Genomic DNA, 18520 nt, shown 5'->3' on the forward strand with positions numbered 1-18520 from the left:
AAGACAGATTTTTATTCTTCAGCTTTCGACTCCCTGTCGCTGTTCTGTTGTTCTTCTGGTATCTATTGACTTTTAATGTGTGAGCTAATTTCTCGCCAATTTATATTGTCACCATATGGAAAGCGCTTTGTTACAGCTCCAGCGGTTCTGAAATGCGCTATATAAATGAAGTTGTATTGTATTGTATTTTATGAGAGACGGAACGAGAAATACGAGTTTCCTTTAATCCGTATGTGGACGGCCTTCAAGAGCCTAGTCGTGTAAACTTACGCAGCCCCAGGCATGATGGCGCATCATAGGTATGATGTGTACCAAAAATACAAATGACAAATATATAAATCGTACTGATTTAAATATCATTCCTTGGCAGTTGTCACCTTCTCTATATTAAGTAAAGAAAGAGTAGAGCGTATTCTCATTGGATGTGCCGCTTTACAGTACATATGATATGATGATTACCTAGGAAAATGTAATTCATTTGAATGTCTTGGTTTGTTGCAAGTGACTTTCATTCACAGTAGTTATGGAATACTGGAATACTATGATGTAAATATTTGAGTGGACCCTGAGCCAGAAAAAGTTGGGCCCCCAGGTTAAAAAGGTTAACAACCGCTGAAGAAAATTTTCCTGTTTCTCATTTGTTTGCCCACACATAGAGGCTCTTGATTGGAGTGCTTAGTTTAAATGTACACTTTACGTCCACACATGAGCACACTTTGCACTTAGTACTCTGTTTTGCTCACGAGCACTGAAAGTGAACGTCTTGCTTTGCCTCACCTTATTTTTTTCAATATAATCAATATGTACTATCCCTTTTCAAATGAGAATCAATACATTTATGTCATGAAAACTCTATGCTACTAAAAGAAGAAAGATATTTTTGTTTGCCAAGTTAATAAAATGAGTATTGTGTCTAAAAGCAGCCACAAAGTTGTTGTTAATTCGGCTTGTTCCATCAGGGGTCGCCACAAACGGCGTGATTTCTTCTCACCAGCTCCTGACGCAACCCACCCATTTTTTTTTAATTCTATTTCCTTTTTTTAATTATTTTGTAGGAGCGGCCATGGACACACACCGGGGCAGTGGCCGTTGGTATTAGAGCCCACACAAAAGGACACCTCAGTCACCTCTGACGTAATTTTCGTTTTTTTTTTTCTTCCTCGGTGAGATTCCGTGAGTTTGAAGGTTGGCGCGCTTGTGCGCATGCGCACTGCCCGACCGTACTGTCGTCATCCTGAGTCCCCATCCCTCCGCTCATCATCCACTCGTCAGTCGCCCCTGAATGTCCAGTTGGCTCCGCGAGCACCTCTAAACCGACCTCTGCATGTCAGTAGCCTGCGTGTGACACGAGCGCCGAACCGAGCCCGCAGGACACCGGCTGAATTCCGCACCGCAAGGTGGGTGTTCGTTCGTTCGTTCGTTTATTTCGTTTGTTAGTTGGAGCGACAGTGCGAGACAAAGCGACACCGCACGGGTGCGTTTTAATCGACACGTTGATGGAAGCTAATTCGAGCCCTGCCTCCCCCACGGTGGTGGCGTGATGGACCACGATGCTGCGGGAGCCCCGGCAGACCCGTACACACGCACGTACACGCGCGCGCGCACTTATACACTCCCACGCGTACACTCGCGCGCGTGGCACGCACACAAGCACATTCCCTCGGGCGCATCTGGCCGGCGTGTGGCCCAGCCATTGGACCACCCCCGTGGGGTCGGCAACGAGCCAGACACGCTCCCCCCGGGTCGGGCCGGCCTGACGAGGGCGCTGTGATTGTCGTATGTCTACACCACTTTTATCTTATACTTTTGATCGGGTTCCTTACATTGTTCTCCAAACATGGAAAGCAATTCGACGTCCATTTTAATTTTTTTTTAGATAACGTCCCCAGAGGAGTTCACCATTTGTCCTTCTCTTCAAGACAATTCATTCTGTGCACTCGTAAAACGACTTTTCAGTAGCATTAGCTATAGTGAAGTTTAACGGTAATCCAGAAGAATTTTGTAATGTCACTAGCGCCAGAGTATACTAGTACATGGACCTTAGACTGCAGGTCAAGGATGTGTTTGAGTCACCATAGATACCAAAAAGAAGTATCTATCTATCTATCTATCTATCTATCATTTTAACTAACGTTTACATAAGCAAGTAGAGCAATTAAGAACTGATTTTTATTTATAATAGGTATACTATACAGCAAATTGTACACAAGACACAAAATAATACAACGACACAAAATATTTATCTCCAATCAAAATACCCCAAATACAATATACAATATGTAGTTTTCCAAGCAGGCCACAAACCACTTTTAGGAGCCCGCCCACCAGCGGAGAATCGCTGGAATCTAAAAGCACATCCCGCTGTAGCTGAATGAATGAGAGAGCGCGAATGCAATCCTTTTTGCATTTCATTCTGACAATCATCCATCCAATTAAAATGGACTTGGGCCCCGACTCCCAGTTTGCACGAAAGGTTTGCTTCCGGATGCGTGTCAAGAGACTGCATGCGTTTGCATCCAAAACGACTGGTCGCTTGTTGATCTTTTGCGGGACTGGCGTGCGCCTGTGTTGTTTTGCATCACATGCTCCTCTCAGATGCTGGCGATGATTGTGCAACCACAAGGAGCTCGTGAACTGACTCATGACTCAAAGCAATCTTAACTAACTGTTTTGCTCAAGTGAAAAAGTCTACACACTCCTGTTCAAATGCAAAATGAGATTAGTCATTTCAAACGTAGAACCTGTATAAGTCATTTGGGGGGAAAATCCTTTCAAGCGGGGGAGGTACAACACACCAAGAGTTTAGAAAATAATTTTCAGAGAAATTGAATTTTGTTTGTGTGTGTGGGCGGGGGGGCTGTTTTCGTGTGATCTCGCCTATGGAAAATTTGGTAAAAAAACTCCTTCAAATGAAAATAAAACCGTATAACTTGATTATGTCACAGCATTTGTCCTTGGCCCCTTTTGTCTGATCTTCTACTCTGGGAAGCACTTCTGTGATTGGCTGAGTTTTATTTGAAAATATACACAAATAAGCACATCCGGGTGAAGTTGATGCAGCAAAATTGTTGTGACATTTCTTGCTGCGTCACATGATGAGTGTGTTTGGAGGTGGAGTGCTCTTCCTGTCACGGGAAATTTACTGCTTTGACCTGAAAATGGCTGGCCAGCCTCCCGCCATGATTGTGTGTGAGTGTGTCTATTGCTGGCCAATAAAAGTGTTGCATAAACGCACGCTGGCGTGCATGCAGTTTTGTTTTTGTCCCCACGCCAGCAGAGTTGCAACGTGTCGTGTCTGAGTGAGTGCTGACCCACTGCAGCGCGGGCACCTGCGGGCCACTCGCTCTGCGAGCAACTCCATCCCACGGATTACTGGTGTGTGCTCTTGGGATTAATGGAGCTCCATCAACACAATGTTTAAGAGGTCACTTGTGCTAAACCGACTAGCATTACACGGCCACTTAGCCATAAATTGGTCTTAAGTGGTATCAGCGGTGCTTTTTGAGCGATTAATCCGACTCAAACTGAGCGATGAGTGAACGAGATACTCCTGTTTTGTTGTTCTTCTGACTGGTGGTCATCGTGCATCGAGTTTGAAGCTGCGAGCAGCACTTTGGTTTTGTATATGTTGTTCAAATCGGACAGAAATTGGACATCTTTGGAACAAATTAATTTTCAAATGAACCTTGGAAGCGCCCACAATAAATGAAATGATACTTCTAGTCAGAATGAAAGACTTTCTATCTTCTTGATCGTGTGTGTGATTGGGGTCGACTAATCATAGATATCTCTCCCATATTTCAAGACACACCAGTGAACCAGTTTAGCACCTTGCTTTCCACCAGGATGATGCCTGAAAGGTTCAGGCAGGCTGACATGCTGCCCTCAAAGCCAGCACAAAGCACCTTTGCATTATTTTCTGTTATTCTTGCCCATCCGCTTGTGTTGCTTGAGGCCAAATGGAACGGATCTCTGAGCGAGCTCCAGCACAGCTCAGGGATTTCACGGAGTTCTACGTGCTTGTAAAAGTTGCTCATAAGTTTCATATTCCTGCGCCTACAGCCCAGACAATTTTAGCACATGTGGTTTGAACTGTCTCAAATAAGATGGCGTATTCTATGAGCCTGATTTACTACGATCCCACATAGTCAGTGCTCAACAGTGGCGTGAAAAGTGCACCCGAAAATGAAGTTTCCCCAACTTGATGCCCTTCACTCCTATCCAGATTCACGCGATACACGCTAACACTTGCTGTTCTATCACCTTAATCTTATTTTGCACGTTGAAGTAAGTGCAAAGCCTTCTTTTCAATACAATCGTCTCCGCCACTTTTAAATCCGTTGCCAATAGCACGAGGAATGTGTGAACTGAGTGAATTTGTCTCCTGATATTTGAGATCTTGGAAAGATCGTAACCTTAGTACATCATGCGCAACACACCTGCTACTGTAAACAAAGTGCATAATCGGTTAGATAAACAGGAATGCACCTGTCTTCTAAAGCTGAGTCATGATTGGTTGTTATCTGAGCCCTGAGCAACTGTGATGTCATTTTCAGTTGACAACAAGAAGCAAAATGGGTGGATTTGACTGTTTAACTCATATTCCATCAATGCAATATTAATCGGAATGCCGTTTTGACTAGTGGGGCGAGCATATTCTTGTTAATAATTCTTTGGGGTTGACTTCCCCTTGACGGGTCATCTATGATTGACGGCCTTCAAGTTGGGAAGTTAGCATCCGCCCCCTACCACCACTGGCACAAATGATTTTCCAGGTCATGGCCATTGCTGATCGTGTATTGACGGACATGTTTAGTAGAAGAGGAAAACAAGCATGACTGAGTTATAGAGAATAAAGCTGTTGCTCTGATCATTTGGGGAAAGCAAGAACGGCCGAGTGTTGTTTTCTTTTTGTTTTTTAATTATTTTTATTGAACTCATCTCAAATCTGAGAGAGTAGGATGTATTGTTGCGATTAAAACCTGGGACAGGACACCCTAAAAATGGCTCTGTGAGAGGCTGGCATCTCTTGCCAGAGTATGCACGAATGACTCAGGCTTGGGATCAAGAAAATGAATTGATTTGTCGTAGGTAATATGGCATGACTCCTTCTTGTGACTGTCAAAGAGTCAGCCCTTCGATCATTCACAAGCTTCAAAATTGCATCACTTCATTGTCAAAATTTCATGCTACTTATATTATATTTAAAAGATTTTCATCAGTGGAAAAAATCGATTTTTTTATTAATCGCATTACGTGCTGACTTGAGCTACTTTTATCTAAACATGCAAAATCAACTCTGTGGCCATTTTGCCCGACTAGCAAACACGAGCTTGGTTATGCCCGCTTTGTTGATCAGCTTCTGCATCTGTTTCCTGATCAATTAAGTTTGCACCAATTTTTGCAGGTGCGAAGTTTGATTACATTTGGTCCTAAATTCTTATGAACCTGTGCATGCGTGTAACCTGACCAAGGAATGAGCAGAAGGTGCCTGGAAAGGTGTCTCTGCTAGGTTCACGACAGCTCGCCAACGGTTTCACCAGTCACTTCCTGTGGCAGATTGTGAGCAGCCGTATTTAATGACCTTCCTGTTTTCTCAGTTGAGTTTAGTCGCAACTTCCCTCCTTGAGTTGGTTCCTCTCAAGGATGCAGTAATTTCACGCGTATTCTTTCATTTGCTGTAGTACCCGTTAACCTCGTAAATTGGTGCAAATTCGCCATTAAAGTTGTATGGGAAACTGAACTGGGGACTTTGGGAAATAATAAGCAGATAGTTTTTTTATCATAAGATCGCCATGCAAAATTAGACAATTAAAAAGCATGACATTTCCAACAGATTAATATCTAAGTATATTAATATGAAGTACATTATCAAGTTTAAAAACATGTTTCAATAATCAATCATTTTAATGAAGAACCAAAACATGAATGTTGAATTAAATATTATTCATGCCTCCCAACCCCAAGCAAAAATGAAGGGCAACACTCCATCCCCAAAAAATTCCAAATGCAAATAAAAAGGTTTCATCGTCTTCCCTCAAACTTTTTGTTTCAATCAGGATCATGTTCAAATATGTTTTCCCTCATTGTATTCATGTTCCCTATTAAGAGCTAACTGATAGCGTTTTATCAAATGTCAACTTCGGAGCGTAATATGGTGCAAACTAACAGTGACAACAAAATAAACGGAGCATTTGTTGTGTCCTTCTCAGAAGCAAACAATTTGCGGTGGGGACATTCATTTGCTTATGCGCACCTGCTGCTAATTGGCCATCAAAAGTGCAACACCTCCTCATTCCCGTGCTCTTCCCGCCTCTCATGTACCCGTCTAACAGGTCGCAGTTCACGCGTTAGCAAATAGAAATTGTCACACCTGCCGGTAACCTTCAGTTTTCTAAGTACCTGCTTTATTCCCATAGAAAGTTTCCAACTTGGAAAATTCACAGAATTTTGCAAACATATATTACTGTTGTTTCAGCCACTCTGGTTTTACAGCAAGAAGCAATCGCAAAAAAAAAACCTTTAGGGTGTGACACAAAGGAACAGAGAGTTGTTAAGCAATGTTAGGATAGCATGAGTATTGGTGTGGCGCTCATGGCACATATTGCCAAATTGTGTTTTACAGACTGGTTTGGCCGGTTTCCTGCCAGTTCCAAAGCCAGCATGGTAACCTGTTATTGTGTTTTGTCGCGTCGCGCCTCGTTCTGAGAGACTGCAGGTAGAAATAAAAGCGGTTCAGCCTCCGCCGTGTTACTCACGCAGTCATCACATTCCTCGGAAGAACAGGAAACGTGGCCCGCGCTTGCTCCCCAGGCCGTATTTGCATATTCCTACTTGTCTTTGATCGGAGATGGACGTTTCCTCTTTGACACTTGTTGGCAAACTTTTAATGACTTGTTGGGATGCGCAAGCGTCATTTGGCCGTGGCGATGGAACAGGTGATATACACGTTGGCACAGGCGTGTGGGAGTATGCATAACTGATGAGTTTGTGAGGTTCTGTCGGGAGGGGCAAATCAGGGAAAATGTGTGTGGGGGTGTGTGTGTGTGTGTGTGTGTGTGTGTGTCCTCACAATTGGCAAAGACGAGTAGGGGTGTGTGTGTGTGCGCTAATCTTAATGACACCAGTGAGGCAATTTATGAGGTCTCTCAAAGTCAACTAAAAGTCTTTCTGGCTTCGTATGGGACGTACATGCTGTTTCTATGGCTGGATTTTTATTAACATGATGTGGTTCGAGTGCTGTTCTTTTCTTCTTTTGGTTTTTGCCGCAATTTGAATGCGGGTCAAGACAGTGCGAAGCCTAGAACTTCCACAACTTGGCACTATCAGGCTTCACTACTGTTGAGGAATCGTTGAATGTTTTCATCTCTCGTCTCTTGAGCCCTGGCCTCCTCTAATGAGCCATCGATGCGCCACAGGTGTCTTATGGTCAGAGCTTTCCTTGATTGCGGAGAAGATACGAGCCTCTCTGGACGTCTAATGTTGCATGGTGCCTTTTCCCGAGTGTCCTGTAGACCATCTGGAGCTGCCTGCAACCATGTCAACCATATCTCATGGAATGGTGCAAAAATAACCGGATGTTATCTTTGTTGGGGAAGTGAAGAGCAGCGCTTTGAGCTGCCAAGTTGAGTTGCTGTTGCAACTGCATGGGAACCAATCAGATTGATTTGTAGAATGGAAAGTAGTAACTTTTGTGCCATCGCAACAATGAGTCAATCTTGTGATTTGTTTGGCACAGTCTTTACCTGCCCTTGTGCCTTTCCTGATGCAACGAACACATTTTGTTTTTCCGGGCTGGGGTCCAGCTGTGGCTGCGAATAGAATACGGGGACAAAATCTTCATTTTTAATTTGACCGTAAGTAAACAGTACTTATTCGTTTGTATGCTGTATGGAAAACATGTCAAGAATCCAGTTAGGGAAACTTTTGTGTCAGTGTAATGATTGCTCAAGTCTGGTTGTTGACAACTTGATCTAGACTAAACACCCCGAGGACAGCACTGGCGTGCTTGTTAATTAATTACTACGAGAGTCTGAACATGAGTGTTTTCCAAGTAAGGAAGAGCAAGTGTCGCTGCTCATGTTGAGCATGGAATGTGTTGCAATTGTTGTGAATGAGAAAGACAACCAAAAATAGCTTTAAGTGTGTACCATGTATTCAACATAGGAGCTTTTTTTTTTTTTGTCAAAGTCAGCGTTGGCTGTCACTTTTTCAGTCGCTTCGAGCAGCCTATCAAACTGCAGGCAGTGGATTGGAAGTCACGTTTGAGAATGTATAAGCTTTCTCTAAATCACAAAACCCCGTCAGCACAAGAGGAGTCTTCTGTCTCAGGTGTGAAGCTGGCCAAACTACCACCGCATGCTGTGATACAGCCTTCGCCTTGCGTGGCCACAATAGGGCAGCTAATTTGAAGCCGCAGGCTTTCCAGGCATTCTACTTTTCTTTTTATGGCTTTTTTGTGATACGGAATATCAACGTCATGATTGTACCCATTTAGAACCGCCTCGAGAAGGAGAAGATGCATCTCAGGGGGTTTTCCTAATTAATGTGGAATAAATGCGTCCACGTTATCAAAGTCTGCTCTGTGTTGATAAGGAAGTGCTTGACATAACTGGTGTTCCAATTCTGGACCAAAACGAGAACCGAAAGTGTGGCAAACAAGGTCATAAATAGAAACACTGGATGACATTGTAATAGGGTTAAAAACCTAAAAAAAAAAAAAATCCTCCGGAGAGGCAGTCCCCGACGGCTGGGAATTTGGGGTTTGTTTCCTCGCCACCCACCACTACTCAGTTCAGCGGGCCGCGGTGCACCACGGACGGCAACGGTGACAACCCCACCCCATATTTTTCTCACCTCACCCAACTCATGTTGTTTTGGTGAATGTGCACTTTTGGGTCGTTTTCGGCCAAAATGTTTTTAGCGCATCCTGGCATAAAAACCATGCATCGTTGACGTGCGCTATACAAATAAAGTTGTGTTTTATTGTTCACCTGCATACAATCTAATTTAAAAGCGTTTAATATTTTAAATGGTTTTGTCCTTGGTGAACTTCCCTCTTGTGTGTGTTTTCCATTTACTCAGAAAATGTTCAAAAGTGGGAAACATCTGACGGGCCGACATCAACCATGTTGAGTGTAACTTTGCTCTACCGCTCCACAGGTGCTGCTTCCGGTCCAGATTCCTTCTTTCCTCCTCTCCTCCTTCAACGTTCATCCGTCTAGCGCCGTCTTCTCCCTGAGCAGACAACATGCCTCCTCCAGTGGGGGGCCCCGCCGGATACACCCCTCCCGAGGGGGGCTGGGGCTGGGCCGTGGTCGTGGGGGCGTTCATCTCCATCGGCTTCTCTTACGCCTTCCCCAAATCCATAACCGTCTTCTTCAAAGACATTGAGGTGATCTTCGATGCCACGCCCAGCCAAGTGTCCTGGATCTCCTCCATCATGTTGGCTGTCATGTATGCAGGAGGTACGTGACAGATGTTTAAAATGTTACCCGTCAAATGAATGACTCACAAAAGATTTGATTTAAAAAAGAAAAAATCGATGCAAGTGCGCGCTTGTGTGTGTTGCAGTTGTCAGGCAATAACGAGACCGAATGCCACCGTATGTTAGCTTGACTTTTTGAACAGCCACTCAGCAGAGCAAAATCAATCACGTGGGTGAAGACTCTCCATAACATCCCCTCACAACCCAGGCTAAACTTAACTCCTCGCCATTGTCAAGATGCATCCATTAAGCATAAATCATTGACTCCAAGTACTACTTTCCTATTAGCCATCTTTTTGCATCTATGGAAATAACAAGCCGCACTTCTCATTACTGACAAAGATTTCCACACCTTTTCCCAACCTTGGTTTTGAATAGTGTCAAAACCGGTCGTCTCAAATAATATTTCTTTGGCCATAGGCAGAAATGGATCAACTTTGTGTTTCTTGCATGCTACAATGGCCCTTTTTTATGAACGTTGTTCTGGTTTAGATCCCGTTATACAGTCGATGGCAATCTCTCCCTTCATATATAATGTGCGCAAGCTGCATGGTCACGTCTGTTCTTTGCATGAACCTCTTCAGCATCCAAAGACTTTGCATGTGTTTTTGTTCAAGAATCAGGACGTGGAAACTTTAGGGACCTCTAAGGAAAGAATAGGAGAAGGAAATAACAGGAGCCAGATGTTGAAGCACTTGTTTTTTGTTTTTTTTCTTCTTCCTCTTCCATTTTCTTTCCCTCCTCTTCCTACTTTCACAATTCAGTCTGTTCTCGTGGGCCACATTGAATTTGTGTTCAATTCTGATGGGGCGACGCCTTCCTTCGACGGTTGCATGGTATTGGCAGTGTGTCATTTATTACTTGAACCTCGGAGTCATATTCCAAAGATTGTAGCCTCTCGAATTTCAGGATTTTGTTCGCAGACAAAGGCCGTTTGTTAGTGGCCATTGAGTGGGAGTGCTGACCGCCGACTTGTATTTCACATCTTGTGGGTTGCGGGAAATGCCGGGCTTTTGGCTGCGGGTGTTAAGCGAAGCTAAGCCAGAGTAAATACAGAATGTGCGCAGTCTCTTCTTATCAGCCTTTTTCTTGGCTCAGTTTTCATACGTACTTTATGGTTCCCACTGAGGTGCATCCTTGGAGGAATGACTTCGATTTTGAAAGAAACCTTGTGATACAAAAGGCGTCAAAGTAGTTTACTCAGTTTCCCAAATGATGCCGGTGAGAAAATGGTCAAGTGATGGCTGGAGGGAGGCAGGGGGAGGAATTGCTGTTGTTTATATAACCCCTCTGAGAACGCTCCTCACTGGCCTCTTTGTATTTTGCCAGATAGCAACAACGAGTGTCAGCGCTCATTCGTTACTGTGTGCGTCCGTATCGTTCTTGTTGCAGCGGAAGCTTCGTGTCTGCTCATTCTGAGTTTGTACAAGACTCCTCACCCAGTGTAGCATTCTCAACTTGAAAATTGTGCTGCTCTTAGCTTCCAGCAGCTGAAGGGAGACGCTTCGAGTGGAACAGTCATCTCTTGCCTATTTGCAGTTTTCAAAGTCACCTACTTGTGTTTATTTCTTCTGTTGAACCTATCCTAAGCTATTTGATTTAGAAGAAAATACGATTTGCCACTCTTCTGCTCATTTCATTGCTCTTTCAAAAATGACGCCACAAGATTTGGCCAAGCGCTAGCTAATTGAACTGGTGTAATTGGTGTCAACTGTCAAGGAAGTATGTTGAAGCGATACAGAATGTCTTGACTGTTTTAAGGTTTTTGTTTGATGGGGGAGTGGCGAAGTTCAGCCTGGGTTGTTATTTGAAGTAAGGCGTGTGTTTTTGCTGCGTTGAGTGGCTATTGAAAAGCTTACGCTAACAAACAACAGGAGTCTCGTTATTGCTTGACAATTTCTATTTTTAGATTTTTTTTTTTTTTTGACAAGCAGACACATATGCACACTTCTATTGAGCTTTTTGAGAATGAAAGCCACATTTCTAAAAGGGTTTTAAGGGTGAGTTTGAAATCAAAGTAAATAGTAATTAGTGTCAATGAAGTAAGTTGAAGTGGAGTAACTAAGTTTAGCCTGGGTTGTTGGAAATTGCGGCGAGTCTTCATAGCATGTGCATGTAGTCGCATACTTGTTTTTTTTTCTTTTTTTTACATCAGGTTATCTATATTTTTGGAGTATATTGTTGTAAGATGAGTTTGAAATGATTTCAAACTGTTTGGGAATCTTCTTGTGGTATATTTATGGATGGAAGTTTTTAATTTAGGCCATTCTAAACATTTTGGTAGGAACGTGGTTGCTCGTGGTTTTACGATCCCTTGGCTGTGTTTCTTTTTGCTTGTTTCCTTTGGGCAAGGCATCATGAGAAGTTGTAAAACAATGCCTTCCCAGACAGCAAAAGATGTTAAATCAATGTTGAATTCGAGTTCAGAAGGTTGATTTTTATTTATTTATTTATTTATTTATTTTTAGTTGAAGGCTGTTGGCCAATCAACGTTGGTTCAACAGCATTTTGTCAGCATTGAAGTTTGTGATTCGAAGTCAGCATTGAATTGACATTGTATTTGGTCAATTTAAGCTCAATGTTTAGTTTCAACGTAAATTCGATTCGTGATTCACCCATATTTTGCTATCAGGGTTCTGATGTTTGTACACCAAAAGCAAATAAATGTGTCAAGCACCCACTGGGCAATAAAATCAGAAGTGTCACAAACTTGACATCTGTAAAACACCTGGAAATGGATGTTGACGTGTTCAGATATTTTCTTTTCCCCTGCGAAAACCGGTCAAAGTCCGGCGAACAAAGGGTGGGAAATAGCGTGAGAGAATTTCATTTGACAGTGTGTGAACCTATCAGCTTGTGTGCCGCCCGGAAGCCATCCAGTTTCACTTCATTGGTCATAAAATTTCAACAAGTTAGATTAGCAACTAGCATTCCCCTGGAAGTTCTGAGAAAGCAGGGAGAATGCGTGACTGCTTGACCTGGACGTCCTGGTTTTTGAAGCACTGGATTCTGCAATTCAAAGTTTGGGGGTTCCAATCTGGGCTGCCAGTTTCGATTGCTACTCTGATTTTCCCCCACGTTTCCAAAAACAAGTTTGCGTCGCTGAAGACTTTAAATCAGAGATCACCAACATGGTGCCAGCTCACCAGTGATGGGACATTGTAACTGCCTAGGAGCGTTCTAGAAGTCATCATTTGAAAATGTCGACACTGGCCGAGATTTATAGTGCATTATATTTTTCTGAATTATTGTGAGGAATAATTAACATGATCGGCGTCTTCATATAAATGAATATCATTCATTAATTAGGAAATACATAGATAGGTAATTTTTCCAATTTGTTATTTCCAAAGTTTTTATCACACTATAACCAAGAAAATTTCAAAAAGGACGATGGGCTATGATGGAATTTCTTTGGCTTGTGATAGTAAACTGTTTCTTTCTTCTTTTTATTTTTAGATTGCTTTGCGCGTATTTCCCTTTGTCTGACTGTTTAAGTAATTTCTCCATTCAATAAATCTGGCGGTGTAGCCAGTGGAATTTAACTTGGCTTTGATTTCACACGGGGGCTTTGGGAGTTAACTTTTTTTCTCTTTAAGGGAGTTGGGTGTGGATTTGGACATGTTTTTGAGGCGCTGTAAATCTTCGTGTACTATTTGAATAGAGAGACCAGGTGTCAATGCATCGTTATCATGTGTGCTGTTTCTGTTCGTGTGCCGGAATGTATTTGAAAAAAAGCTTTATTTTCATGTGCGCATGTTCCTTTTTTAGTGGATCATTTTCATATCTTTGGTTTGCTTCACTCTGCAATAATTCTGAGTTAGCTACTTATGTTCTCTTGTCTGTGCCTTTGAAGGTTTTGTTCATATGGAAATGAATTTAGGTGCTCTGCTTTTAGTTGCATAAAGCTATTGAATTGCCTTGTGTATGAAATTTACTAAATAAATAAAACTGCCTTGCCTTGCCTCGACTGTGCAGTGTGTACAAGCCGGCAGCTCTTGTACTTTGTATTCTGAGGCGGCGGGGCCGTTTGCTGCGACTCCATGTGAGAGTCCATTCATAGCCGGTTTGGCACGCAAGAGAGACGCGACGGCTGATTTGTCTCTCCGCCGCCTCTACCTCCTCCTCTCGATGCTCTGCTGTCGTAATCGAATGAGCAGCCTTCCATTGCAAATAGAATGGGTCAAGACAAAAGGTTAATGACCTTAGAGGTCACCATCTCCTTGGACTCTCTGGTTGTCAATGCAAGCCGTGAAGTGACGTCACGCAAGTTGTCTTTTTTCATTTTTGATAGCACAGCGCCATCTATTGGTGATTAGTGAATGCTCTTGTTGATGTTTTTTTGCTACAAATGTTCGCAATATTTTTTGAATGCTGTGGGCATTTTAGCCACAGGCAAAAAAATCAGGGAAAAAGAAATGGTGTAAAAGAATTAAATGCTGTATTTCCTCAGTGTCTCTGGCATAGACTTTTAAAATGTTTTCCCCAATTACTTTCAAACGTGTAACAGTGACTCTCAAAGTGTGGTCTGCAAATTAACCTTTTCCAGCACTTTGTATTTGGATATATTTTTCATTTAACTTGCATGTCTGTGCAATACATTTTTATTCAATCGTTATTGATGTATTATTTTTTTTTTTATGTTCCCATGTTAATATTCAAATGCTGAATTTAGTTTCAGTGGCTAACAATATAATTGACTTTACCTTTTTGGAATAAAGCTTCGGCCTCATTATTTGAAGAACACTTGGGCCTACGTCACTCTTTTTGAAGTGCAACAGTTTGAGTATGGTTTCACTTGATTTGAATTTAAGGCACGGCAGCTTTATTGATTGCACGTTTCATACACAAGGCAACTCAATGTGCTTCACACAAGCAAATGAGAAACGTTGTCGTGAGCTTCTCTCTCCATGTCCTTAGGTCCAATCAGCAGCATCATGGTGAACAGGTTCGGCAGCCGACCAATCATCTTTCTGGGTGGCTGTCTGGCAGGGTCAGGACTGGTCGCCGCCTCCTTCTGCAACACAGTGGCGCAGCTCTACTTCTTCATCGGCGTGGTGGGAGGTGAGCGCTCATTGCCAGGCGGCTCATTCCGCTCCTCTCAAAGGCAATGGCTTCATTCAAAGTTTGAAACTCTTGTCCAGGATTGGGGCTGGCGTTTAACCTGAACCCGGCCCTCACCATGATCGGCAAGTACTTCTACAAGCGGCGACCCATCGCCAATGGCATCGCCATGGCCGGCAGTCCCGTCTTCCTGTCCACGCTGGCGCCGCTTAACTCGTGGCTGTACGACCAATTCGGCTGGAGGGGCAGCTTTCTCATCCTGGGGGGGCTTTTGCTCAACTGCTGCGTGGCCGGCTCACTTATGCGGCCCATCGGGCCCCCGCCGGCGCCCAACAAGCCGCACGAGGCCAAGGCTGAAGGCGAGGCGCAGCCCAAGAAGACGGTGCTGCAGACGATCAACTCCTTCATAGACCTGACACTGTTCAAGCACCGCGGCTTCCTGCTCTACCTGTTGGGAAATGTCATCATGTTCTTCGGCCTCTTCGCACCACTCGTCTTCCTCTCCAATTTCGCCAAGAGCAAAGACATCAGCAAGGAAAAAGCGGCCCTCCTCCTGTCCATCTTGGCCTTCGTGGACATGTTCGCTCGGCCTTCCATGGGCCTGCTGGCCAACACCAAGTGGGTCCGACCCCGGGTGCAGTACTTCTTCGCCGGAGCCGTCCTCTACAACGGAGTGTGTCACGTCTTGGCGCCGCTGTCCAGTGACTACACGGGCTTCGTCGTGTACGCCATATTTTTCGGCTTTGCCTTCGGCTGGCTCAGCTCTGTGCTCTTCGAAACTCTGATGGATCTGGTGGGGGCGCAGAGGTTCTCCTCCGCCGTGGGCCTTGTTACCATCGTGGAGTGCGGCCCCGTGCTGCTCGGCCCACCGCTGACAGGTACGAATCGCCGGCACTCCGCTTTGTCTTTCAAATGATTTGTTAGTCGCCTTTACTTTCATTCTTTACTTTATAAAACCCCCAAATTATTTTAAAACCACATTCAATATACTGTACGTTTTCCACCAAAGAAAGGGGAAAATGGATTAAAAACTCGCAAAAAAGAAAACAAATCCTCAACCCTGCAGGTCCCGAAATTCAAATATGTGGAGGTCAACTGTGGTTTTAGGTTGTAATCTCATCCTTCACCACTAGATGGCAGACAATCCTAGTTGCACTCGGGCCAGGACTTACACTGCCCAATGTGAGTAGGCCTAATAATTGATTACGGCTTTGAAATGTTATGCCGGACAAACATAGTACCTCAATAATGTAAACATTTTGAGTGAGTTGATTTCTGAAAAAACAAAATGTACAAACTGAATTATTGCACTTATGAGTGGTTTCTTGTTCAGCAGTTTTGTACCATCGTTGAGAGGACATTATTATGCAAATTGGGATTGCCGTTGGATTATGTGGTTATTTAGTTGATTTCTTCAAACACTATTTGGGTAGGATGCTTCTACAGTACAATACAATTTTATTTATATAGCGCATTTCAAAACAGCGGGAGCTGTAACAAAACCGTCAACATCGTGTAGAATTGATTTTCATGGATAAGCCACACGCTTTGGCAGCACAAAGGAGAGATGAGATGGACTCTTCCATCATTAATCTATTCCACTTCAATGCATCCATGGAAAATATATTATTCAAATGAAACAGATTAAGCACACATATCTTGTAGTTATAGATGTATTTTGTTCATATTTAAAATTTTTGTCTTACATCTGGTTTGGATGTCCGTGGTCCAATGTGCCCGCCAAGTTGCATTGATGAAAAATTGCGCTCCACTTCCACATTTAAATTGCTAATCCGTGATGTTTTTGCAACCTGGACACAAGATGCAATCATTTGGCTTCAATACCGCAGCACAACGCCGATATCTTGTGCGTAAAGAAATGGCTCAATAAGACAGACACAGGCGGTTATGGGAAACTCGTTCCCTCAGATGCATGACTCTCTCCTTTTTGAGGAACAGCCCAATTGTTGACTAATTTTACAGTCTCATTCCCAGACTCCCAGATTACTCAACAGGCCAGGCCCTGCCTTTTGAAATCACACATATTCAAAGTCACATATACTACAATATACAACGTCAAGTTGGTGAACCCATGATTGCATCTTTGATTTTTTTTCTCTTCTCGCTCACAATTTCTGCTTTAGAATTGTTTCTTTATCGAAATCTTTTTTTTTTAAACTACCGGGAGCTCTTTTGGCAAATATCTGGCAGCTCAATACCAACCCCAATTTGACTTTCTCGTGATTTTCAATTCAAGGCAGCAGTCATCTATCACTTCTGCCACCCGGAGGTGGTCTAAGGACCCCCAGTTTGTTGCTGATATGCTCATGTTTCCTCTTGCAGGGAGCTTCTACAACTACTACCAGCACTACGACTACACGTACATCTCGTCTGGCATCATCCTCATTGTGGCCAGCCTCTTCCTCTTCGTGGGGATGGGCATCAACTACAAAATGTTGGCGCGAGAGAAGAAGGACGAGGAGAAAAGTGAGCCCAAGGAGGAGCGCGCCGCCATGCTGGACCCTGCCGCGCCCTCCGAGGCCCACGCAGACGAAGAGGGTGCCCCCACGCCCGATGCCGTCAAAGTGGAGGAGGATTCCAAGATGGACGAGAACACGGTGTAGGAGCGCAACAGACTCTGCAAGACAAACATGCACGGCACACGACAGCACAAACACACACTTTTATGTTATGGACTTGCACCGCACTCACATCTGTTTTTATTTCTTGTGTGTTATTGACGTGCCGGTGAAAAACACAAGTTGCAGAGGAGCGCACACACATTCATGACGGTAGGCTTTTCAATTACTCTGTGGAGGATGTTACTCTCAGGGTCTCCAGCTGTCATAATTCGCCACCCGAGTGTGTGTGAGAGTGCTTGTGAGAATTTTTGTGAGCTTCTATCCAACAAGATGAGCTGCCACACACACACTCATGCACACACACAAACACACGCAGGTCTTAATGGAGTCGTGTTTCTCCGGCAGACGTCAGTACTTGAAAGTTGTGAAGCACACACACACACACGCACACGCACACACACCCCCACACACAGCCATGAACAAATATTTGAGCTCAAAGTATACGAAAAATCTGATTAGGAGTGTGAGTGTGTACGTGCCTGTGCGAGAGAGAGTAATGTGTGAGTGTGGTGGTTTTTACATTTCACTACAGAATGTGTCAAATGCGTCACAGTTTGTTTTACCAGCAGCAGAAGTCGCTATCTGTCGTCTATTTTTTTAAGCTTAGGACAGGGCTGTTTGTATCCAAACAGTAAATGATGGTGATGAAATGTGCCAATAACATCTTGAATTCTGATTAGCAAACACCAAAACCAGCAAGAGAAGGAATTTCCCCTCAAGCAGATCCTAAATATATCATTTATCATTTATTCCCTAGTATTAAGCACATATTTGTGAATGATAGCTTTGATCCTTTTTCCTGATCTCCTTGTGTTACGCTCAATATTTCAATTCCTTTTTTTGTCTGCAGTGGGCGGTGGTTCAGTTTCCCAACCTTTACAAGGTACATATTTGACAAGTAAGAAAAGCACATGGAACAAAAGCAAACAGAAATAATCAAAGAAATGTAATTTCGTCATAGTTTGAAATGTGGGCCAGTTTAATTTGACACAAAGCTATTTGAACAACAGGTGGATCATACCCGTTAATCATACCTTCTGCCATCTAATGGAAGAGTATTTTATCGCAGTGCTACAGCCATAGATCGATTTAAAAGAAATAATTATTTAGGGTCAAAATTTAATCTTCCGACGAATCAAGTGAAATTGGAGAAGTTAATGTCATTGACGTCAGTTGTTGGGAGTCACTGCATTAATGCTTCTTGTGGTCCAACATCACCCTCTGGTGGATAAACATTTGTCTGTCCATTTGTTCTGACGGTCCCATTTAATGGCGCATATTTTCGATACCATTTTTAACACTGCCCTCCAGGATCAAAACACTAAAA

At 43.4% G+C, this 18520-nt stretch overlaps 1 protein-coding gene across 1 annotated transcript; it reads left to right on the plus strand.

Moving 5' to 3' along the window:
- The first annotated feature begins 1104 nt into the window (after positions 1-1104).
- On the plus strand, positions 1105-18295 carry LOC148340514 (monocarboxylate transporter 1-like). The gene is made up of 5 exons (XM_088291306.1): positions 1105-1397; positions 9163-9467; positions 14408-14551; positions 14632-15429; positions 16895-18295. The coding sequence occupies exons 2-5, from the start codon at positions 9251-9253 to the stop codon at positions 17173-17175; spliced, it is 1440 nt and encodes a 479-aa protein (XP_088147432.1). The 5' UTR covers positions 1105-1397; positions 9163-9250; the 3' UTR covers positions 17176-18295.
- The last annotated feature ends 225 nt before the right edge of the window (positions 18296-18520 follow it).

The sequence above is a fragment of the Idiotropiscis lumnitzeri genome, chromosome 3, assembly GCF_059441095.1.
Source record: "Idiotropiscis lumnitzeri isolate Australia: NSW breed Sydney's pygmy pipehorse chromosome 3, RoL_Ilum_1.0, whole genome shotgun sequence".
Taxonomy (NCBI): Eukaryota; Metazoa; Chordata; class Actinopteri; order Syngnathiformes; family Syngnathidae; genus Idiotropiscis; species Idiotropiscis lumnitzeri.

What these genes read in the sequence shown, in the direction of transcription:
- LOC148340514 (XM_088291306.1), top strand. Translation starts at nt 9,251, where the DNA reads ATGCCTCCTCCAGTGGGGGGCCCCGCCGGATACACCCCTCCCGAGGGG. An exon ending in CTTCATCGGCGTGGTGGGAG is followed by an intron (nt 14,552 to 14,631) that starts GTGAGCGCTCAT and finishes ACTCTTGTCCAG; the next exon opens with GATTGGGGCTGGCGTTTAAC. An exon ending in GCTCGGCCCACCGCTGACAG is followed by an intron (nt 15,430 to 16,894) that starts GTACGAATCGCC and finishes TTCCTCTTGCAG; the next exon opens with GGAGCTTCTACAACTACTAC.